The sequence below is a fragment of the Opisthorchis viverrini genome (assembly GCF_000715545.1).
Source record: "Opisthorchis viverrini unplaced genomic scaffold opera_v5_22, whole genome shotgun sequence".
In the NCBI taxonomy this organism is placed as follows: Eukaryota; Metazoa; Platyhelminthes; class Trematoda; order Opisthorchiida; family Opisthorchiidae; genus Opisthorchis; species Opisthorchis viverrini.
The window spans coordinates 2958799-2985449 of NW_008751678.1; the positions used below are offsets into that span (position 1 = coordinate 2958799).

Genomic DNA, 26651 nt, shown 5'->3' on the forward strand with positions numbered 1-26651 from the left:
GTGATATTATCAGAAACAGTAAGGAGGCTACGTGACTTCAAGTAATGGCTGGATCACAACAAGGCATGGGGAAGCCTGCGGACATGATTTGTTTGTGCATTGGAGGTCGACTCTTTGTAACCCGCCGAGCAACCTTATACCGGCTACCAGAAAGCCGTTTGTATCTAATTGCCACCCAGGGATCCAGCTGTCAAACTATGCCCGGCACTGGTACGCCATCCCCAAATCCTTTGAACATGTCCAATCCGTTAAGTGGTTTCCAGAGCTCAAATATCAGTGAAAGAACCGTGGTAGCAGGTGCGACCATTTTACCGGCCAACGTGGCTTCCCTTGTAACTGGTAATATGAACCTTAAATCTGCATCTTCTCTATGTCGAAACCGTATGTCAATTGTGCCCGGTGTTTCACCGCAGCCAGCACCATTGTTACCCATGACAGATTCGAGTACTTCCATGAACTTGTCCGTGCCTGTGACTCCACAGCCATCTGGTCAAATGCCATTGGGTTTCTATCCCATTCAGCAAGCTCCCCCAGTAGTGTATTTTTACGACAGAGACCCTGAAATATTCCGTTTTGTATTGGACTATTATCGTACTGGAGAGCTCCATTTACCGTCAAGCATATGTGGACCCTTTGTGCGGAAGGAACTGATTTTCTGGGGTATTGATGAGTCACTAATCGGTCCATGCTGTATGCCTGCGTATATGCGATATGACGAGGAGAAAAGGACAAAGAATACTCTCTTTCGTGACTGCTTCGAAGATATTGATTCAATGCAAAATCTGGTGAAATTCTCCAGAGGATGGAAGAAGTGGCGTTATCGCATGTGGTTGTTCATGGATCATCCAAGTTCCTCTTTACCAGCTAAAGTAAGTAATGAGAGCTCATGCTTCATCTCCGAGCATATAACACACCAAAAACCCAAGCACTTTGCTCACTTATTAGTTTGTTAGTTGAACGGTCTTCTGGCCAGGCTACTTTGTTCGACTTATTCACAAAGGAGCTGTTAAACCTGCCCAACAATAAATCAAATTTCTGCCGGATAAGCCAGCATGGACGCAGTTCGCTACTTAATCAGTCATTACTGTTGGTTTTAGTATTCGTTGAAAAACCTGTGTAAAACCTTTAGCCACCTTACCATCAGAAACGTGATTTGAAAGTTTACTTCGGTACCTCACATTGAGTTTGGCTGCGTTTTAATGTCGAATGAATCTTGGCAGTATGAGGGGGCTTCGACTGCTACATCCAAAAGCCGTGACAGGTTGTTTCACGCAGTTGTAACTTGGGTCAGACAAATTATTCTGTTCCACACGGCTGAATTCAATCAAAAATTGATGAAACAGAACTGTGCGGTTGCAAACCATACATTGGCGTGACAAAATTGCAGCCACATTCTAGGGAAGGGGGTTAATGAATTAACTGATCAGCTGTCTATCCACATCACTGTATGCAAGTGATACCCACGTGCAAATGCATATCAGTGTCGTGTTGCGATCAATGCACCTGACTGAATTATGCTTACCTTAGACGGAGCCTAACTGTCGAAATAGACTAAAGATATCTGGGATTTTCTCGGTCTTGACTGTGGTTCCAAAAAGATTCAAGGTCATATCTACCAAAGGGGCAGTAAACACCGATGGATTTCAGTGTTGCCTCTCATAATCGACGGAGAGTTAATGTCCACGATTAGCAGCGTTCTGGCCAAGCTGTATCCAGAAAGCCGGAAATAACTGAAAACGATGGAAGTGGACATTCAAATACTTAAAAAAAAATAATCAGCTGTTTTTGACCTCTTTGAAAACAGAATCTTGTTCAGTTAGGGAATTCAATTCCATCGATATAAAGGATTCCTAGAAACACCGTACAGCTCTTTCATCTCAAAATGCGGAAGCAAAACACTGAATGTTTATAGATGGAGGGCTAATGCACTCGCCACAACCATACTTTTTATTGCTATGTTGGCTTTCCCAGCGTATGCTGATATTCGCTTTTTTATTGGCAATAGGTCTGTCAACACTTTGAAAAGTTGGTACCAAGTGTCAGCCACCGCGTTAAGTCCATTGTTTGGTTTCTACAAACCCATTGTCAGTCAACCGCTTAGCAGCCGATTTTGACAGTACGTCCCTATGGCTGCAGGTGAAACATATTGCCCCACATAGTATAGGGAAATCGATAGACGACTGAGTGATTTCCGAATCCGTTTAAATTGAAAACCCCTTTTAATCTGGCCCTTTCGAATTCCGAAAAAAAACAGGAGGGTGACAGCATTTCAGTAACAATCAAGTTTCCATGAGAAATTTCCAAACTTCTACCAGAAATCTAAACCTGCAAAATATTTAACTTCTCCTGTAGTTGAAGCCAATCTGTGCACTCCAGAAAAATCTTTGAGAATTTTCAAACTCATCACGTTCCGCCACAATGTTCTGGTTACGATGAACAACGGTGTTCTTAGCTTGCATTCAGAGAAGATATAGCGCCCCTCATCCAGAAACGTCGCCCGGTCAGGTGTTGGTTGGTCATTCGAGCAACAAATTTATAGATCGAAACGGAGTTCATCTCATGAATTTATTCTCATCCTGAGCGATTTACGTTCTTACTAACATTTACAGAAACCCTTTGATACCTATATTTCAAATGCTCTACTTAGCGAAGTTCCAAATGTCCTTTGTACTGCCAGCTTAGGTTTGTGATGAGGTTCCAGATCCGTTTAACATGATATCATGTAGTGAAAAATAGGAATTGGCGTAGTGACTGTGAAATCATGCATCCGACGTTGTGCGGTTATAAGGCACTAACTGTACGAACTTTGGGCATTCATCTTCGTTGCGTTGTTCGCGAAAACAAATTTTTGCAAACTTTGAGCTCATATTTGTTGGACAACTCGCCATAGTGTTTCATTCGAATCTTGAAATGAAACTCTTTAGAAAATAAAAACGATCAGTCTGGATGTCACAAATTTGATGCAGTCCAGATATGGAATGAATGTTGTGTTAGGTCTCTTAGATATGTAACATCCGTGGTAAGTTTAAACATAAACCGAAAGCGAGCGACCATCTGCAAATGCTTAGAAGTGCCATAGGCTTTTAAATTTGCTTTATTTTCATAGGAGTTCGGAGAATTTGTGTTAATATTTAGTAAATGATACAAACCATGCTTCAAACAAAAACGTGATTATATCAGTAAATCAGTAGCCATATGGTGAGTACGAAATTAGCTAGATATGGATCAAAATGTGGGTTTTCACGAAATCAACGAAGAAACTTTTATGGTTGTGACTGGTGGACTCTCACTCGAGCAGCTAAACCCGGCTAATTCTCAAAACAACCGTTAAACAATGATCGAACAAAACCCTTATGGCTGCATCATTATTATCACCAGGGATATCCTGCCGCTGATGTTAGTTCTACTTACAATGCATCCATGTATTTATAGCGGCAAAAATTAATTGAGGCTGAATTAAATTTAATTGCTGCATTTCGTCAGATTGCTTGAAGACCGCACAACACACTCGCAATTTTCTCTATAAAAACGTTCACCTCCCAAGGCTCTTGGGCAGCACCTGTGGTATATCATAAAAACTAGGCAGACTGCGCCTATTTTCTTCATTTGATTGCATACAAACAATTGTCCGTTTCTTCCGTTCGAGTCTTCACCATCCAAAAACCAATCCCTCTAGAAACGGAAGCTAGAAGACCATATTGTTGCGATTAGCACTATCGGGAGGCGGAGCACATCCTACAACCAAATAGGTTGCTGATTTACAAACTTCTCGATCAGCCACATCTGAACAATTTATCCACACAATATGGTGAGCGATGCCCCGATAATGGTGGATTTTTTCTACATGCAAACCTTTTTCACAAACAAAATTAAGGGTTAAATGATGAGGATTGTTTTTACAAGCGTCTCTAGGGAATAGAGAAAAAAATAGGATGCAATACCTCTGTACAATCTTTCGTTCACAGATGCATTATGGTCGAGACTGACGACATAATCTTCCTAGTATTACTGCACTTGCAGCCATACGCTTAGGTAGACAAGTTGTACAAGATTAGTCATTTCAACCGCAGTTGTTTCCCACATCCGCACTATGCCGGCAACAGCAGTGTATGTAAAATCGATGACGTCTAATCTTGGTGCGAACGTATTGTGCCTGAATGTGTGTTTACTTCTTTGACCAAAATTATATTTTTTTTATGTTTCGCTAATTGAAGAACTTTATTGGGCTCACGGCGTTTTCGATTTTTTTCGTCGCCAATTTACGTTTATACTGTAGGCATTATATTTTGTTGCACTGTCAAATATTGAACTGTATTGTAGTGCGACTCTATTGTTCTGCATGCGAGTTTTTATGTCATACCCTCAAACAACCCACTTCAGCGCTTTGAAATCCATTAAAAGCTATGTCTACGACGCTGCTATAAGTACCTTCCTGTAAGCAATGTGGTAGGCACGAGGACGATTACTAGTGGGTGATTGCTAGTCCTATTTGCTTGCTTTGGATGAATTTCATGCGCGGCACTGTCCACTGGACTGACATTCAAGTTCACGGAATCTCAAGCGTTTAGATGTTCCAACGTGATATGTTATATTCATGGATTTTAGCTCGGGCAGACTGGTGACGTCAGAAACGCCACCCAAGTTTATTTTCCTCCGGTTCTTTCTGCGTGCGGGGAGTTAATTTCGGCGCACACGCAGCACGGCCAAATTGCGTATGGTAATGCGGCGTGCTTGATGCGACAGGCTACTCCGGAAGTGCATAACAGCTCAAAGTCGTTGGTTATTTCTGTCTGCTAGCCCACATCATTCATTAGCAAATGAAATTACCAGGTATGCACCATCGAAGAATGTATTGTTTTGCCTGCTTGTTAGGTCTAGTCACTTGTTTTTCATGCTTACCTCAGACAGCTTTAGCAGGCTGAGCACTTGGCAGCGCTGCAAAAAACAAAGTAATATTGCGTGCTTTCGCCTCATACTCCATCGATTAACCAACAGTCAACTTGCCCACCATAGATTCGCCCGTAAGGACAGTATTTTATATAGTATACTACGGTATGGTTTGGTATAGAATAGTGGAGTATAGTATAATATATCACACTATAGTTCAGCACAGTGTGGTATTGTATAGTATAGTATAAAGATGCCTGCGGTCTACTAATCTCAGAAGAGATATGTAAAATACCAGTGTTTGGCTCCGAAAAAGATGCGATAGATAATCGTAACTTTCATCTCTCTTGACTTAGGCTGGAATTTGATACAAACACTTCCTGAGTGAATGAATCAATGTTTGATTGTAACGCATGCAAGCATATGCAGAAATCTTTCATCTTCTCATCTTTTATTCAGGTGTAATACAGTTGAATCCCTCGTGAAAGTGATGTGCAAATGAATGCATTTGATGAAGTCCGTCTAATTTGAGTTCAAGTGGAACGTAAGATTGATAAAAACTCAGGGCCGTATTTTTGATGGGCCCGACAAAGGATGAAACCGGTGGTGGCCTGCTGAAAGATGAAAGATGAAAATCATCTAAATCAGGTCCCTTTGGCTGTACACCGCTGTTGTTGCTAGCACCAATTTATTGAAGAAAATCCTGGCTAATTTGCCAGTTTTAACCGTGATCATGCGCTATTATTTATGGGAAATGAGCAATTACCCTTGACGTGAGATGATGTTACGCTTGCTCCTCTACGTTGTAGGGCATGGGGCATTTACATGCAACTTGATCCTCATTAGGATCCCAGCCGTTTAGTACATGAAACTCAGATTAATTTTGGATCTTAAAGACTTACCTCTGGTATGTCTGTGTCTGAAGCGGTTCATTCCTAACGCCGTCGCACAAGATTTCCACAGAATAGCATTCACTATGCACACAACCTCCATAGCTTTCAGTAGTGATCCTGTCTGATACATTGAATGTGATCCGAAATTTAAGAAACTTATTAAAGTTCCCCTAAGCTAGGGATATCAACAGAGAATTTGTCACGTGATGTTAATTCCTTCCGTATCAGCACACGATTTCCGGTTTCTATAAAAATGTGTTTTTCAATAAGTCTAGGGATGCTGCGATTCTCCCCATGTATCGCTGAACTCCAGTCATTTGCGGAAAAATTTTTAGTGTTCAGGTCGTTTATGGTTTTGAAAAGTAACTTAGATTAAATGAAGCCCAAACCATTCAATTTGTTTCAAATCTCATGATGTTCTTAACACTTGATAGAAGCTTGTTCAAGATGTAAATGTGTCACGAATAACTCATGCTTCGTTGTCCATTTGTTGTCAGCCTGCATGGAGCGTACAGGATGGTAAAGCATACTCATCAGCCGAGCTGTAAACAAAGATGCGTATTAAATCAGATGGAAGTGAATCGTACAAGTGTGATATTTTTGACAAGAAAATCCTCTGAATAGCGTCGATTTGGCTGGTTGCGAAATAAACTTGTCTACTCAGGGTTTTTGTAACAACAAACTTGTATAAAAATGTTAAACAGCCTTTTTCTATGACAAGACCCAGGTGCACTGTCTGTTGTAAAGGCAAGCAATGTGCAACTTTGCTGTAAAATGGCCCACGCACGCTCACATATCTGACTCGCTTTCCACCAGCAGTACGAGGTTGGCCGACCAAGTGAAGCAGAAGTAATAATCGTTCGGCCATGAACTTCTTCCAAGCAGCAGATTACCGTCCACGATGAAGCATCCAAACCCCATAAATTCACTGTAGTTTCAACGTTGACGACACAACAGTTGACGCCGACTAGTTTTGGCAAGCAAACAAGAGTCAATGAATTGAAGCAAACAGGGGATGCAGCAAAACATATATCCTTTCTCACGTTGACTTTTTCCTGATGGCTCTATGAGTGATAAACATTTAAGGGTGCAGTGACGAGGGTGATCATATTTTCTACTTACGTCGAAAAGAGTGAAGACTGGAGGAAATTTGTATCAAGTCTTTTGGATTGGTTCGTATCTGAAGCAGAGATATAGGATAATTCATGTTCATGTGAGCTAATGTTGTCGGTATTCATAAAAATGAGGACAAAGGGACGGAATCTTCATCAAGGCTCTGCAGATTTGGGTATCAGCTCACCGTTGATAAAAACTCATTTTTTTTATCTCCGTTCTATTTGACAGTGTGGGACCAAAAAACCTGACGATCATGATATAACTCAAAGTTTCGTACTGGAAAACCAAACGTCTGCTCAAATGCCATGATGAAACAAACGAAATCGTTTCTTTATTTTCTGGTACAATTGGACAGAAACATCGATAGATATGTTGATTCTGAACATGGCGTACACCATCCCATTATACACTATTAAATGCGTTTCTCTGTGGCCCTAAGTACTTACGGTCGTCACCGTTTTGATGTTCCCATCGGCTCAGCGAAACGTAAGTTCCAAAACAACAAGCTACCTCCATCGATGCCTGAATTATTTGTCAATATTTTCAAGTGAAAGGCCGAAACTTGAATTACACGTCACATGTACGTGACGGGGACGTTTGAGATTAACTTCACCACAAAAGTTCAACACAAATCACTATTGTATTCCTTTAAACTCTTTATTACGAAAACGTCAAAAACTACTTCCCACACTGTGACTATGCTGACACAGACATAACAGTTACGAAACTACAGTAGCCTAGCTCAAAGTACAGGCTGCAAATGATTGTTTTACACTTATGGTGGTCCTATCGATAACCCGCAGTTATTCGGAGTGATGAGCCGTGAGTGAGCGAGTGATGAGCCGATTGATTATCCAATAATTGAGCTTACCAAGTACAAGTTACAGCCACGGAGGTTCCGGCAAACTTAAAATTACAGGGCGACCTTGACGCTCCTTGAACGGGAAGCCCTAACATGCAGGTGAAAGATCGGCGCAACCAAGACGGTTATCGTGTCAACACTCGAGGCGGTGGGCAAACCATTCACATCGCTGAAGCATATACACCATCACTAGTTCAAACGTGAAAATTCAGATGCCCCCAGATTGCGCTGGTGGAGTGGTGATAACACGCCCATCTCGCAAATCAGGCTGGTGGAGTTCAAGTACCATCACAGCCAAGGATATGAACTGCTGAAGAGCTCTAACAAGAACTCACCAGAATAACTTCACCGGAATCGGAGGAGGATTGTTCAACTGATGTGAATGCAGAACGTCTGGCTCTATATGTGGGTGTCTTCGAATATTATAAAAATTATTGTAACGTTATAAGAATGATACTCCACAGATCAAAATTGCTCACGTGCTAGCGCCAGCGTTGATTATAATTTGCAAACGCAAAGCATAAACGTCAATGTTTAGCACTCACTGCCCGATATTTTCATCGACAATTTAATCCGCTCTCCGTCATGTGACTTTCGACCACAGGGCTGGATTGACATTCTCGTATGATTATCCTTCTATCCTAACATGCATGCCGTAAGATATGATGACTGACCAAGCGGTCTTAATCTCTTCACACGCGAACTAACTAACAGCAGTTCATATCCTAAAGAAGACTTACACCCATATCTTCTACCTTTTTGAGATATTGGGTATATTACTCCCAAGTGGAATGACAATTTTGTGGACATGGTATACCGCTTCTCATCAGCTTGACACAGCTACAGGAGTGTGAAAACAACGGAATGCGGTTTGAAATTTCGTCGTTCAAGACAACCTCCTGTTACTTTCATTTTTGCCAGGTTGTTTTCCACAATGTTTGACACAAAACGTATATTGTGTACAAAAAGGCGAACCTGAACAATGAAACGCTACGGGCTGCGTGGGAAGCACGATAGTAGCTACAACTAAATAACCAGTTTTGTCCCCGTTTATTTTCAGGATATTTCTCGGAGACATAGAAGGCGTTTACTCGGGTAGGAAAGTAGGACTAAATAAATCCCATGAAAATGGGACAAAGCAGACTCCAATTCATTTCCAAACCACATAACTTTTCTCCATTTTTTGGTGGAAGGTTTCATGAGCTTCATATATCCTATATTCGGTGTCTGGAGTGACAACTCAAGGCACACATGGATACTTTGGGGAGACCAAACATATGCTGCAAATGAATCGGACTGAAAACCCTTTACTCTCGAGTCAAAAAATACGGCTGAAAGGTAGAAGGCCTTTCCTGTGGAGTTATTTATTAGAAAATGTCAACTGACCGGTTACAGACCATTGAGCAAGAAAGCAAAACTCTCATTTGCATCCTATTTACAAGAACTGTACGTCCATCTTCTCCTAAGCGCGTCTTCTTGAACTTTTCTGGATATCCATTGACTTCAATCACTGATTGCTCAAATCGGAGTAAATGTTACAAAGCGACTCCACAAATTCCGCAGCAGATCCCCCATTTTCAAGAGACGCAAAGCGTAATTTCAAGAACAACAGATACCACTCGCGTGCCTCCCCATCAGTAGTACCGCCGTTACACCACTAGTACTTATCAGAAGATCACCGTTTACGACGCTTCTACTACGGCGTGTTGTGCTGTGTGCCATGTCACTATCAAGAGGATTGCTGCTCTAATTCTGCATGAATCCTCCGAAGGTGCTACACTGTGTGGTGCAGAAACAGATTCCTTTGTTTCTGAAGAATCTCACTACACAAATAGGCAACAGTATATCACATTCCTGCGTGCCTGATTTGCCTTGAGTTTTGAGGTTCTGCCTCTGCCACAACCCTCTATGTAAGTAAGTGTCGCCAGGTGGGTCACATAAAAGCCTCCCAACTTTAACTAATAAATACCCCAGTCAACATAACTGTCTGAATTTTAGACGAGAAAAATTTCTAACCAAGACAACCGATTAATAGATAGGGATTATGTTTGTCTAAAAAAATATCTGACACTGTGCCAAACCGACAGACTAGTCATCACTGGTTGCACATTTTAGGTAGGCTCTTGGCTCTCTATTCTACAACAACAAATCATCTATAAATGCCATCACTTGTCATTCGGTTATCGCTATCCATAGTCCACGACAGTGAAATATTTTAGTGAATTCGTCTGCTTCATTGCTAAGGAGTACATCCCTCTATTCTTGTGCCCAGTAGTAGACCGGCTGATAAATGCAGACAATGAAACACTGCAAACAGTCAAAATACGTTCATCTGAACTGGCAGAAGCCATGGGAATGAACCATTACCAACCAGCTCTACTCATGACCTGTGGAATTTTTTTCAACTATACTGATTAAAAACTCTCCATATTACACTCTTCGGGCTGATTTTGGCCCGGATCTCCTGGTATTTGTGATCTAGTTTGTAAAACAGGCAGACTTGTTCGTAGGAAATTATGCAACCCATGGACATCATTACTTAAAATCACGTGACGAAACCCGCTGCGTTGGCAACGTCTGTGGTACTCAAAGGGCGAGCTGACATGGAGTTTGACATGGGAGTCAAGTAGAATGAGTTGCTATGGTTGACTGTTTAGGCCCAAACACAGCAGGGATGAATGAACCCAAACGATGATGAAATTTCAAAAAAGCTTTCTTCTGTATATAGAACGCTTTCGTTTGTTTATCCTGTCATCTGATCAATGACACACCGAAATTGAAAGCTCGATATGTGTCAGACAAGATTTTTACATCTCATTTAATGTAGCCCATATATTTTTCCTCCAAGAACGATAAGGGTAAAAGAAATGCTGCTCATTGATTACGCGGCAGTCAGTGTTCCTAGCTGTCTAAACAACATAACAGGCCGAAAATTGCTGATTCTATTTAGGCCATGGGGCTTAGATTCGAACATAACTCGGTAAATTGGAAAATCAAATCAAAAGCTACTTGCCATCCTTTTCAAACCATCACCAGAGAAGCGCGCGAAATGTCTTTTTTTACATGAATCAGGAATGCTTTTCAGACGTGCATCTGAGGTGCGCTTCTGTGCGCTTCTGAGAAAAGGGGCGAGTACAAAATCACAATGGGGGCTGAACACTGCCTGCAGATTAGCCAAATCGCATTAGTTGATAAAATCGTTCGGCGGTACTTGCATTGATCCTGGTCGTTAATTCATGCTGGGATGCTATGACGAAGTTTCGTATTACTTAACGTCATAAAATTGACAAACTACTAACCCTAGTTTTGGCTGCGAAGTCATCAGAATGTCAGCCTTAAAATTGGTTTTCATGATGTCTACAAATATTGGCCGATTTATTGTAACAACATTTGCGTCCATCAGCAAGAATTCACACCTAATCATATCCCAAAAACGGCTAGCATAATGACAAATAGAACTGTAGCGTACGCACTCTCAACGTGGTTGCCACTAGTGATACGCGAATCCTCACAAGCGCCTTGGAACGGCCGCGGATCTAAAGCACAGGACGGCTTTGGTCCGAAATACATCATTAAGATGCATTAGAATCATCCTTCAATCAAATGTATGTGCGGCAACTCTGGGTGGGTGCATCCTGTACAAAAAGGATTGTAAAAGAGTTATCATCAAACGTTGAATTACAAAGAGCACAACCTGGGTATGGTAAACAAAGCAGTTATTTGCGAAACTGCGACGGCTAACTTCGAAAAACTGCCACTGGTACCTCAGAGCTGATGAAGCTGGGGTAAACTTGCCGCACAGACATGAAACGGCTACCAGGCAAAAACATTATCGCGTCTACGTATTTGACAGACATTATCTATGTTACTAAACTGCGAAAAACAGACCACGAGAACAGAGCCTAAAACTGACTATGGCGAGTTATGCACTAAGCTTGCAAAACATGGGCGATACTTCTGAACTTAATCCATATCAAAATCAGTCCAAACAATTAACTTCATCATAGTTTTGGCAAATTCAAACTTACCGCACCAGGTGTAATCGGACCAAATAACACTCCTACGATTTTGTGTGATGATTGCACACTTTCCGCTCATTCAGTGAGCGATAACGGTGGCCATCACAGTCCGACCTCAAACTTGGCGTAGACCCTCACAAATGACCGCACCGCTTCGGGTTTTAGACAGTGTCCCTCAGGGTAATTCAGTCTACTAGGGCCGGCCTGCGTCTGGTTCATGCCTGAATTCTTTCACCCTTTAAAACTCCAAGGTTCCATTGTTAAAATCAAAAATCAATCACATTCGCTGGGGTACATTTGTACCTGTTGAGATTTGGTTTCCTTGTGGGCCTGAAAATGGCATAAAAATCTATTTGCCTACTGGGTGCAGAAATCAATGAACAAAACGCATGTACCCCATTCTGCTTTGTGTTATTGGATATTATGTCGATATTCATATGACTTGGCGAGGAGAAATCAGCGATTAGAGAAAAATTTTTAAAGAAAATTTGAATATCGACTAAATTTGACCGAGAATTTAGTTAGTTTTTAAACGTATCCAGATGAGGATAGTGTGTTTTGAGAGATTCTTGTCTATGCAATGCACAAAATTAATATCTACTGCATGGTATTTTCCACCTGACACTTAGACGCTTGGAATGTGAATTCACGCATTTGGCCAAATTATGCTGCTTTTTAGATGCGGAGCTGTGTATTCCGTAAGAATAAAATTTACTACGCAGTCTGTGGCTTTATCTACTTTTAATAATTTAACGGTAACAGCCTTGCCCGGTCAGAAGTGAGCGTGCTGTTTTTTAGTATTAACACCAGGCACTGTGGCCTCACAGCAATTGACGAAACACCAATGAGGCCTCAATTATAAAAAATCATAAAGCATTTAAAGATCAGGAATCTCTCTACTAGACAGACATTTTTATTATGATAATGTGCCACTACTAATACACGAACCTATAAGTTTATCACAATGCAGACATTTCGGCCAATAGTTACGTCATCACTTTTTGCGATAAGGAAAGAGGAACGTTTTAACTGGGGACGCCCTATACAACATAAAATCAGTGCAGCATAAAAACCTACATAATCGTCTTGTCGGCTTTGTTTTTAAGCATGCATATCCGCATTGTGGCTCTCGGTACCAAAACGAGACAGAATGAATCATTACATTTTATACCCTTGCCGGAAATGACGCGGTCATGGTGATTACGATTACACGGTATTCTAATTAGAAAGCCGTTGTTCGCTTTCCACAACTCAAACAGTTCGAACTGACATTCAGCTGGAAAATTTCAACAACAGTCTCTAGATGATTAGTCTGTTCCTGCCGGTCAACTATCGATTTTGGTGGGAGATCTAAATTCGCCACATTCACTGTGCAAATGACCACTTAAATTTACGATACCGTAATTGACGTGCATGTGCATGAATCTCAAAGCAATCACAATCAATCAAAATGGACGATTATGATTGAAATGTGAACAGCTGTTTCCATTTTTCGATGCGTCTATATTTTTTTAATTGCGCCGCCAACTCCGTTTGTACTGAGAACGTCCAGAATTCTGTGCATGATAGTGCCCTATCGGACACGGTTAAACTATAGTTTTCAATGAGTCAGGCGATCCCTGTGATTTTTCCATTGGACGAATGATCAAACTGTCGATAAAAATCAAACAATTGTGGGATTCGGTCTATACATGCGCTCTATACATGCGCAACTCCAGTAACCACAATGGAGTTGAGCATAAAGGAAACTGAATTCCGATCAGCTACACGCGTACGAAGTAACAAAGGACAAACGAACATTTGGCGTCACTGCTGCAATTTGTGGGATGAGGAAACACATTTATTTGCAAGCAGCTAAAAGGTGAATTTTTACATTTCAAAATCGATGAGCAACAAGCTCACCCTGAATAATTTCTAGGATAGAAACGATTCAAACGTAGCTGTACCACAGTGTCCAAAAGAATGTCCTGAAATATGTGAAGGCAAACAATCAGTACCAGCGAAAGATGTTCTCTCACTCTTATTGTTCCCAATAACATCCTCGTTGTTAGGATGACAAAACTCACTAACTATAGAAAGGATCGAAGAAACAAATGACCATGTTGCACGCACTGTTGATGTCAAACAACTAGCTCAGCGGTTTTTTTTAAGCATACTTGGACTCAAATCTTGTAAAATCTAGCATCGCCAATAGATTGCTGATCATAACAATTGGTATAACAGGAAATCTAATTTCGTCTCTCAGCTGCTGCAGGAAAAGGTTTGAGATCACACAGGCGTCAGTCAAATGCAGTGCACCCTATTTTTGGCTTCTAATTTGAGCCTGAAGTATGATAGCGGCAAATTTGAAAATGTTACGTTAGTACCGACTCTTGGGAACGGCCAATGAAGGATGTCGAAGATTAAAACGTATTGCTCATCTCGCTTAACTTCTGTGTTTGACCAGAACTTACTTGCTACACACACGAGTATGTGTTGATTATGAATTGCGTTCACCAGCGCAAGAAATCCAAGCTGAGTGGAGCTTCATTATTGAGAAAGCGTATGACACAACAGACACAACAGACACAACAGTTGTCAGTTCTGAAGCCCTTGATTAGTAGCCACAAAATATCACAAAATTATCGTTCCTAAGTTGATTTCGTATACGATAATGCATATTTTATTGTGAACTAAGAAGACTCGCACAATGCATCTCTATCAATCACTAGTCTCATTTACTGAGTGGTTTAACTCCGATATGCAGATAGTAGCCTTAAACGAAACCTTCACACTACTCACAAAATGAAATTACACCAGTCCGAAAGAACGGTTGACAATGCGCCTGCACCGGAATCAGGACAGTCAGGTTTTCTGGGATTGTTCTGCACAGATACGTCACATGTGATTGGACCAGTGTGCTTTGTTCTCGCTGCTAAACTTAAGAGTACCGAGATTTTTTTCCTTTGAAAGTAGTCGTCGCGTGTCCAGCCAATCAAATTGTTTTGCTGAAATCGGCCCGCAAAACACGCTAACTGCAAACAAAGGCCAAAACAATTCTTTGTGAATGAGACACTTTGCTAACTCACTCTCCAGTAAGTCAAACGCAGTAGCCTTAGAGGATGCATTTGGTGGAAAGAAGAAATTCTCTGAGTTTTGGGCGACAAAGGATTTCATTCAGTTATGGTGAGACAGCCATTTACTTCCCAACGGGTAAAAGCACTGTGTTCAGGCTGACGGGTTCAGAGTGAACAGTGAGGTTTACCGATAGCACAAGTCCATGGCCTAGGATTAAATCATTGGCGAGTGAAACCAAATTCATTTACGGATGAGCCAACTAAGAAATCCCCGTGAAATCCGTTCAGAGAGCCTCAAGATGCAGCGACCATGTTAGGACTTATCCTTGAAATGTGCTATTGGGATTCCTAACAGGAATATGATTCTAATCCGGCTGTTCTGGAATGGAAGAAATGTGGAAGTATTTTTAGGCTTATTTTTGTGGATATTGCCGCCAAAAGAACAGAATTCGGTTTAATATACACTGATTGTCCTTGGTCCCATATGTGGTGGCCTCAATAAAATCCCGTTAATAATTTTTTCAAGGAATTTGAGAATTGTAGTACGTCTTACCGTATTTATCACTTTAATTGAGCTCTTCAAAATTTATTGTGTATCAAACTCACTTCAGATCACATGACGCGAAAGACAGTTCTAATATACACAATTAGTATAAGAACAAAGGTAAGTGGCGAACACGATAAAAATAAGGACCTCCCAAGTTACTTAGTTGCAAAACCTTAAGAGGACGTTATCTGACAAACTGGAATGAGCAGAATGAACGCCAAGATAGTGCGTGTATCAGGGGTATGTAGTGATAACTTTACAAAACTGTCTATTTTATTTCACCAGTAGGGCGACCTTTAGAGAACGTGCTTTGATTGGTGCAGAATCGACCGGGGTTTTGTTCAGGCTGATTGTTTCATGTTCATTGACTGAATAGCATAGACCTGCATCCACTATACTCCGTTGCAAAACAGCAACAGAAGATATATACCAACAGTTTCTTGGTACCACCACACAGTCAACCTCTGAGGCTAAAGAAAAAGGTTTTCGTCAAAAAAATACGCTCCAAGTGTTGTGACAGAAAGACTTGTTAAGACTGATCCAAGCTGTTAGGAGTATCGTACCACTCTAGCTCTTCATTGTGTGTACGATTAACACTAGTGAACCCGGCAGGAAGTTCCAAGGCACCAATGCAGGTATTCGAACGAGAGTAGTGAAATTTGATGTCCATGTTGTTAGCCCCTGGAATGATCAGGTGCAATTTGCAGGGCAGTAATTCATCTTTAAACAAGGAGCTAGTTAAACGGGTTTGCTTTTAATAGGTCTACTCACAGGTGAAATGTGACTGCAGCCGGTTGACAATTTGTGAGATCCCAGTGCTCCGAAATCATCCCAAGGATACATTACACATCCCATCTTTTGCCTTCAGAAGAGCACTGTTCGGTTCTTATGATTAAAAGCTCGCCTTCCGCAACATGATGGTTGGTGAACTATGGGCGTTTGAGCAATCACTTTATTGCGACGACAACGTGTAACGGCAAAACATTTGTTCGTAAGCAGGTGTCGCAGGCACTGCAATGTTCATATTCGTGTAGGTTAAATCACTAAGTAGAGTGTATCACATGCGCATTTAGATCTGAATATTTACAACCATTGACTGATGATATACAGAAATGGCTGTTTGTCTGTTGTCGAGTGGAAGAACTGAACACTGGCAATTTTAAACCATGCATAGAAGACTTTTTGCGGATTTTCTTGTTTGTTCTTTTGCTTGAGAAAAGACCGGATAAAACTACCTACAAGGTAGCTGAAAAATTCTGTGTAGTTATTTTTACCGGAATGTTTTGAAAACTTCTACCCTTTTGATACAATTTGCAAGCATTCCGGTTCTGAAGAATGAGTTACGCATCACCTCGATGACATGAATACGATATATTCCGTGAAATGTAAATATGTACATTTTAAGTGAACATAAGTTGGTAATGTCCTCAGGATGGTTTGTCGGTAGTGGTTCTGTAACTTTCTGAGATAGCTTTTTTAACCAATTGCACACTTCACTTTCACGCTTTACACTTCTGCCACCATTATAATGTCTCCTGTGGCATTTTTTCCGCAAAATCTAATGCCTTAGATTTTAAAACATTTATTCTAATCATGTCAGAAGCTTTACCTGGGAAGGATTCTTACATTCATATTGGTATAAATTTTTACTTAACTCTACAGAAACGCTCAAGTGGTTTTCCAGAACATTACCTGAATTCATTGAGAAAAATCGACCATGATAAGATCTAATTTTGTTTAACGTTAGTAAGCTTGGATTAAGTCTCCAGAATTTTACCCTGAAAGCTAGTCCTAAATCCAATTTACCACGTTGATTCAGACACAGTCATAGCAATGAACCTCCAATGAAATTCCATTGAAACAATGTATATTTCTATCTCATTGAGTACAGTCAGCTTCTTGCTTTAACAGAAATGGTTTAATAGAACATCAGTTGTCCACGGGCAACGGTACTCCCAACAGTCCGCATCTCATTCTGTCTCTGCCATTCAGGCAACCTCTTCTTATTTCTTTTTTGCAGTTCAAGAGTACGGTGCACATTTTCAAAGTAATCAAGATTCACATAAATGAAGCACAGAAGAAGGTACAAATCTTCTTCTGTGCTCGTGTTGTATGCGATAGATTGTTGTGTTCTAAACAGACGGTCATGCTTAATGATAGCGATCACCACAAATATGTAACAGAGGTCAGTCTACGACGGATACACACATTCGCATATCGATTTTGCTTGCACGTTGGACTTACCGAAAACTGAGTTGAATATGTCGATTTTGATTTCGTACTTTTACTGAATTTGCTGCACCAGGTGGCTGAATTTTTTGGTTAGTATGCTATCTGGCACATCGCAATGCACTTTAACATACTACTCACAAGGATGCTGAAAGCTCTCCGGCAGCTCACTACAAGTTTTGCTCATCTTAGAGCTCATGAAATAGGCGTACTATCAGGATTATCGTCAATCTTATGTTCCACTCGAACCCAAGTCGCATAAAATTTGAAGAATACACTAATTTGCTGGGTCCGTATTTCAGGATAGTCTGGATTCATTTAAATTTATCCAAACCGAAATTCGAAGTGCAAACGATACGAAGCCTTAGCCGTTTAAGTTTACTGAGAGACACTTGGAGTGATCGAGAAATCAGCGTTTCAGAAAACTCTAGAAAATTACCAACGGTTTTTTTTCACAAAGGTCGATATTTTACCATACTATCTAGATCATCAAATGCTGTAAAATTATTTTTTTCATTTGGTAAACGCGAAGAAATACTCAATGCAAAAAAAAATATGTTATTAGGACTACCATGATAGTCTCTTCCTGACTATGGAAACACTAACACCAGATTTTAGCAGCTACCGCGGCGTCATATGAACTTTCAGCCATTTTGCAGGAATGGATATGTCCTGGCGTTGACCCATTTCAAAGAAAATGCGGTCTATTCTGACGATTTCATTGTGGAAATAATTATCAACCGCCGTATTTTTGTTATTCTCCTGAAAAGTTTTTAGTGGTACACAAAGGGCGTTCATCCGTTTGTGCGCTGGTTTGATCTTCTGGACTGGTGGATTTTAGAAGGCATGAAACCCAGCTTTCTATAAATACCTTTCATTCTTCGGTAGTTCGGGCACTGTCAGCCTGTAGATTTTGTCCTGATGCTATCTAAATAGTAACATCATGAATCAAGGACACATTAAATATATCCGGGTTTTCACAAATACCGGGTGGGTTTAACCCAAACACGGTCCCATTTTTCACTCGCACTTACTGAGAAGCTTATCTAAACAATACATCTGATCGGAAGTGAGCAACGTTGATTTGGCAAACTGAAGACAAAACAGCATTTACCAAGTGGTGTCCAGTAGCAATCCCTTTTCACTCCATTCTAACCGTCATAGTCGCTTGTGTCAACTCTTGGTTTTGCATGGTCGGATGTTTGCCTAGAATCACCAACGAATTTCTAGCATTTTTTTGTTCAATCCATATTTGAGTTTGCCGCGCCTCATTACCTATTCTAACCGCATGAATGAAAGTAAATCTTTATAGAATTTGTGTTCCACACTAATGAATTCGCCTGGGACGTTCATCATGTTAGTCGCTGAAAAGTGCGGAAGTGTTGGCAAGAAAAGTTACAAAACTCAAAGCGGATGAGAGAGATAATTGTTTCTTATTTCTTCTTCTGGCGTTGCCTGACTATTTATATCGAATCCTACCAAATTTTACACTTATAATAAATGCTTGTAAAATTCTTAGGGTTTTATCTCAACATATCCGACACATATCTACCCATCAGTATAATAATTCCTTACCCAGTGATTCTCAAAAACCCCTCTGTTGATTCAGTTAATTCAGTGACGATTCTTACTAACCCAAATCATTACTGAGCACTCAAGATAGCTAAAAAGTTCAAGGGCAGATTCACTGACGTGAAGGTCCGTAGTTCGAACCAGACCTCTGCCTCTCGGCTTCCGTTGTCGAGGCTAGGGGTAATTTTGCATTACTTTGGACCCCGGCACTGCACGCAGGTATCTTAAGGGTGGTGGGGAATTAGTGCCGGAAGTGTCTATCCAAGCACCAAATAACCAACTTGGTTCTCTCCATTAGTACTTCCTGCAAAGGTACGTCACACATGACACATATATTGAAGTCTTAGGTGCATCGTTTAGTTTAGTCGACCAAATTGGTCGACTCAATAACGGTTCGATGACTGACTGACTGTAGACGTATGCTCTGCAAACCGCTATTTCGTGGCAAACCTTTCTTTAAGTAATCCGTGTTCCTTCAAGCATACCTTAATTATCTGAATCTAATTAACTTATCATCCTCATCAGTAATCTGAACACGTGATTGACCGATAGCATTGGTCAAGTGTTAACTGCACTGTGCAAATGAGACAAAAATTCCAGCATTTATTACATGCAGCGAAAGTCTACGATTAGGTGTAATTCGAACACCATGATTGCGACGAGTGCTTTCTTAATTCATTTTCACATTAGTTTAGAATTCTAACAGTTCGCCGATTTATAATGTACTTTTGCATGTCATGCCGACAGTGAATCATTACTTGGAAATACATGAGAGGAACTTAAATTCGCTTCCTGTGTTTCAGTTAAGCAGTAAATGTTTAATTCAGTTTCCGCAATGCAGTATCACGTGTACAAAGAACGGCGAGTCGCTTCACTTACAGTGCAAACAGTTTATTGGGTTTTCGGACGCAAAAGGCACATAAAGGTTACAGTGGTCCTTATCGGAAAACTAAATTTGACATGAACCATAGACCATTTGAATTGCCCCGACCGGTATCTCACGTCTAATATAAGTACCTATGTATGGTGATGTCAGGCAAATAGAAAACTGAATAATCATGAACGGGAACCAAACTAAACAAAATGCGGTCGAAATGCCGGGCCCTGAGTGCGAAATTCAACTCAAAGCCTATTACTTGCATAAAGAGGTTTTTGGCACTTTCTAGGCTCAGATGCTAGTTTGCGGTTTCCCGTCCCCATAGCATATGTCGATTTATCTCCGCTATGCATACTTGGTTTTCTATTTAAACCGCCGACTTACTTAGGGCAGCTCAAACCGGTTACTGGATGTTGCAGACGTCATACCAGAAGTTCACTAGTGTCACCCCAAAACCAACCAAGTATCGACGTTTTTGGACAGATATATGAAGGATTGGATGCAGATATCAAGTGAGTTGGTGCTAACCAGACAGAATCTACAACCGCTCAGCTGATAAAAAACTTGTTCTGTAGGAGGAAATTTGAGATTAAGTATTGCACCAGAGCGTTGGTCCATATCTTTGCATTATATGACCCTGGCTTATTTAAAATATAAAATCCCACACTTTCTCTACCATTTCTTTGTACAGAAAAATGTAGTAACTCTATCGTTTTAGAAGTATTTGTTTCATAGTTGTGATGATGGGATCGTTCTGATTTTACTCAATAAAATTCTTACCGGCAGGACACGTTTCTGAGTAGTTAGAACCACCAAATTGCTGACCGACCAATAGCAAGCTGTAAAGATGTCCTTTGATGTCTTCGCATTGTGCAATTATTTTTCACTAGATTTCTAGTCCACCTGGGACTCACAGCAAATATCAAGCACTAATAGATTAAAAGAAGCAAGGACGCTCAGGGAACTTGTGACTTGCCTCTGTCATATACAGAGACCGCTATCAGATTTTTCACACAACGGTTGTATCCGAAACAGTATAGTTCGGAATTAGGCGTCAGTGTGTAAAAGGTAGACCAAGTTCGCCTTTTGAGCACATCTACCGACTTCAGTATTCATTGGTTAATTGCACAGTCATCCAGCATTATTTCGCTCGTTTCCAAACACAAAGACAATCCACAGAAACGAGAATTCTATGCAATTCTTTTTTATTACATTTTATAACCGATTCCACTTATTCCTGCCGCACTACTCAAATCCTAAACTTCCCTTTTATCCACGATTTTCATTAACTCCATATCTTCTTTACTGTTAGTACGAAGTGTACTGAAATGCCACAATATTCTCCCATCTGTGTCAACATCCAAATTTTTGTTTACAGCTGCTGAGCAGTGGTCCCAAACCGTAAGCTTCCTCCTAGAAACCCACTCCAATCTAAATCCATCTAAATCTGAAACGCTGCTTTTTGCTTCCAAATTGATGGGTGCCACCGAAAATGTCTCCACGGAACAGCACCCCGTCCACGAACACATCAAAAACGAATATATGCATGGGCCGCAAAATGATTCTTTGTTATCTGGTACTACTTGGGCAATTGGTTAAGTACATCTTAATACTAAGTTTCCCGTTCTCCTTTGGGTACGCCTTCTCATAGAATATCGCTATTTTGAGTACTTTTGCTCATCATCATCTTCATCACTGACAATAACATCAAATGAGAACACCAATGCTTCACTGCTGTTGCGATGTATTGTTATCTCATGATTGATGAGGGATCATTGAATCAAATGGTTAGAGGAGTTGATTTCTTTGCAAACATAGCATCATCAGTCAAAGTAAAATTCTTGTCGTAGCATGTAAAATAATTGTGTAATTCAGCAAATAAAATCGGATATTCAATGAGGCACATTTTACCTTTGTGACCAAATATATAAGGGGAAGAATATGGTGTAAAGTTGACCCATAATGACTGTCCACATAAGTTATTGTATTGGTTTGCATGAATGGTGTTAAACAACTGAAGTTGTAAAACAATCAGATAAATTTTAAAAAAGCTGGGGTCTCCGTTAAGAGAATTTTGTATACTGAAATGTGATAATGAATGAAATCCATCCTTTGACTATGTTCATTATCAAGTTTTGAGTTTCTGACAGCTGTCTATTTAGAGATCGTAGTTCAGATTATGTGATGTTGGTAAACAAAGGAGAGTAATCGAACGTAGCTCACATTCGTTCCCTGAGCCAACTTACAACAATAATAAAACATTCGCCAGGGATATCTTTGTAATACACTACACAAAAGGTTGCGGAAAATCCATCGACGATGAATTTTCAGCAACCTGAGGCTTCAGTTAGCTGCTAGTTTGATTTCCATATGGCATGTAGCGTTTGATAGAACATATCAAGAAGCGTTGTCTTTTACGGAGTTGTTTAGAAAGTCTTCTAAACCCGCACGAATGTACATATTTACACGATAGAGATCTACGTAAACCTCCAGCTGAACAACCCTGTGTGTACTACAGAATCTGTTAGCTAAATGCACTTCGGTTAGCATTCTTTCCAAGGCATTACCTAAATACTTACTTGTTGCTCTTTTGCTTCAAAAATAATCGTATTTGCTGATGGCATAACTCTAACTGTATTTCAGCGAAAAAACTGTTTTTATGCGTGCATTTTCACCATACTTCCCACTGGCAATTATCTGAATTGATGTTCCTCAATTATTGACTGAAGTCAATAATTACCTTGTTGTCTCTGTTCAGGAAAGATCTCCGAAAACTACCGTATCAACCCAAGTTTCAAAGAACGAACTATTTGGTGCGAGATTTTCTCAGTCAAATTAATAGTCTTTGCTCAATGTTTTCAAGTGACGTCAAGTTCATGTAATTTTTTGTATACAACATGCGGTTTGCTTCGTAAAGATCCATTTGTTAACTTGAAAACGCTCGAAGATTAATCATGAGGAGTTTATCACAAAATTTGATGTCGATAAGGTAATGATGAATTTTTGGGCTTCAGCTTGACTTTTATCCTCTAAGTCAGGTCTATGTGTACCAGGTAGCCTAGAAGTATTTTACGGTGGTTCTCCTCAAGCCGGGAGATAATGGTCACCGTGAAGTTCTTCAAGATGATGCAATGCGCAATCAAATGTACCATTCGGCTATTACTATATGCTCCGCAGTGCGCTCAACCTAAACCTACGCATGATGCAGTGCTATTCATTTTTCAGGTACGCACTTCAAGCAACGTGCTGAGACATTAATTGCTAAATCCTCACGTAAAATATCGAGAGTGTCTGTAAGATTTTCTACCGGTAGAAGATAATGAGCTTTACGGTAGCGTGACGGTTTGTGCACCTCCGCCACTCTCGCAGAGTCTCTCATATCGGGTTGGACAATGGTTAGTACTCTGACGAGTACAGTTTCCTGGTCCGCCAGGTTCTGGTTTGGAACATGTGTGGCAACTTATTCCCCAAGAACAGTGATATGTTTACATTTCCAGCCAAACACCCCTGCCTCGTGGTCAGGCTTTTGAGTTAAGGGCTCACGCTAGGGATCCTAATAATCCTCCTGTCTAGGCGCCATAAAATTATCCAAGCCCATGTACAACTATGAATTGCACATACACAAATAATGTGGCAGTGAAGCGTCACTGTTGAGCACTGATGTCTTGCTGTCTCTGATGATGGTGATGATGATGATGATGATGATGATGATGAAAATACCTCTGAATCCCGACAGCTATTCGGGTACTCTAAGTGGTGCTCACAGAAGGACAATATGATGCAATTCCAATAAAGCCTCTACTCAACAAGTAGTTACTCAAAATTGCCGTCAGCATCGGATCAAATGACAGAAATTTGAATGGTGCGTGATGTGCTATATTCTGATGAATACTGGTTTATCAGGTGTAGTTCACTGCTAATGAAAATTATACTAACCAAAGAAAGAAAGTTCAGATCGTTCTAATCATTTGTAGGCTGCGCAATGCTAATAATTCCAAGCCCGCGGTAGAATAGGGTAATAAAATAGCGTGAATAGACTTTATTCATAAAAATTAAATAACAGTAAGAAATTCATTCAATGGACCGTAGTGCCGTTATATACAGTGTTTCAGCTCTTACTCTGAAGTACCCAAACAATTGTAATCAGTGTCGTTTATTATTGCCGTTTTATTACATATTTGGCAAAGCTGTTCCACATCGCCTACTGATAGGACTGATCATAAACAGCAGAAGTAGAAGATGTTGCTATACTTCGGTACCTCTCTAAATGAAGTGAATTATTCTTTACAGATTAGTCTTGACTTCAAGAGAAAAAAGGTGTAACTGTTGAGAGATGTTTAGTCTGGCTGTAGCTTGCGAACATTTATGGACTTAGTAATAACAACCAGAAAATCGCTCGATTTTTTTACTCAATAACTTATGACGATTGGTCGCAAAATGTCGTACACTTCCCTTCTTTTTACACATGATAAACTGAGTAGTTGTCCGAGTTCTTCGATCTAGTTTAGGAGGAAAAAGTACACCTAATTTGAGAGGACTTAATGGCGATTTTCAGCTAGTCTGACCTCAACTGGGAAGGCTTATATATGCGGAATACTACGCAAAGATGGATACCACTTAACACTTCCCTCCATTTTATTGCCTTCCAGATTTGGGCATCGTGTCTGCTGGTCCTTATGATTGCGTCGGTCATGTGTTATTGTCTCTCGACACATGAGGGCTTCCGAATGAACTCTACGGTTCTTTATACTACGCACAGCAAGCTACTGCCAACGAACCCAATTTCCACAAACAATCAACCAGTCATTTCCACAAATTACCCAAGTGAATTACCTCATTCTTTGCAACGGACGTACTATCCCCAAACAACCAGTAATACTCAATCGCATAAGAACCAAACCGCAGGAGAGAAAAATAATTCCAACGTATCCTCCTTGTTTCACATATGCGGACCTCGCGGGTCGGCAGAAAATCCAAAAATGGAAAAGGATTGTTCTACCGAACCGACCAACGGTTTAGTTCTAGCAGACATCACCCTCAATTGCCTATTTACTGCAGAATTCATGCTCAAAGTCCTACTGGCTCCAGATAAACCAAGGTTCCTTTCCTCAATCGTATCTATTTTGGACATAATCATTTTGTCTAGTTACTGGGTCTATATGGGTCTGTTCTACGTATATTATTATCATCCAAAAATGTTTGTCAGTACAGATGACAGATTACGCGAAGAACTATCCGGATACTTATGGCTGATGAACATTTTATCTATGGCGCAGGCGATGCGGATTTTGCGGATTTTCAAAATTTCCAAGATTTCTCGCATCCTCCGGGTTCTCATTTTGACTGTGAAGAAAAGTATTCCCGAATTGGTGCTCCTGGGTTTCCTCCTGATGAATGGAATGTTTATGTTCTCCTGCCTCATGTACATGGCTGAATATCGCATTTCTGACACATTTCAAAACATCCCCGAATCATTCTGGTGGTCCATCATCACACTAACTGCGGTGGGTTATGGGGACATGCATCCCAAGGGAGGTCCTGGATATTTCGTCGGCTCCGTTACTGCAATTTGCGGTTGTATTGTCACTGGCCTAGCCATTCCAATCATTGGGAACAACTTTAACACGTACTACAAATACATGAAGAATCAGTTGATGGAGGATAAGTATCTTAAAGCTTTGAGGAAAGACATGGAAGCAACTGGTCAATCTGGAGGAAAAGGGGGTATTGGAGCCGCAGTAGAGAAGGGTGGCTTACCGCTACCTGGTCGCAAACCGAGGCAACAGATGAATCGACGAAATATCCGGGATCGTGGACGTCACAAAGGTCTAAAAGAGAAACTGGAACACGCACTCCATGTAACCACGGACCCACTGCGACGATATTTTACGCGTGGTTCTGGTAGTCGTAGAGTGGGTAACCGGTATGGTGGAATTTCTAATAGCTCTGCAGTTGGATCTCTGCAGCCACTGACAGAAAATCAGCATATCACATTCAACAGTACGGCAGCAAGGAAATCCATAGCTGATGCTATCAAACTGCACCGCGAAAGTGAACATGGAATTGTGAATGTGACTGGAAGTTGGACAGGATTGGCAAAGTTGGGTTTCGACTTTAGTGACCGAGAAGCAAGACCAAGTCTGATATCGCCACTAACAACAGACAATCTGCTAACCTCCCTTACGCCTTCCAAACTATCTTCTCTGAACACCCCACACATCTGGATTGATGGCGAAGAAGCCGAAGAGAATTTGTCCAACAACGGTTGTCTGCTTACCCTTAATGATGGAAATTCTTTTGGAGCAGGCTACGTTGATAGCGGTGGCGGAATTTTCAACGATCACACTGGTCCGAACCTCCACCAGTTTGAAAATATCTCATCACCAAGACATTCGTATCATGAGGTGGATTTTATACCACTACAGCCACAGCAGATGGCACATCCTGGGATGAAGCAGATGATCAGCAACAATGTTTCTGGATTACCAGTCAGTCAAATTCAACAGACTGAAAATTCTCGCAGTGCTCCAAGCTCACAAGCTCAGCTATCCAGCAATAATGGGCCACTAGAAAAACGTACTAACTACGTTTAA

At 40.7% G+C, this 26651-nt stretch overlaps 1 protein-coding gene across 1 annotated transcript; it reads left to right on the forward strand.

Annotated features, from left to right (window-relative positions):
• Positions 1 to 44: 44 nt before the first annotated feature.
• Positions 45 to 26651, forward strand: T265_02001 (hypothetical protein; the record flags this gene model as incomplete). The annotated part of the gene is made up of 2 exons (XM_009166139.1): positions 45 to 869; positions 24708 to 26651. 2 exons carry the CDS (start codon positions 45 to 47, stop codon positions 26649 to 26651), a joined length of 2769 nt encoding a protein of 922 aa, XP_009164403.1.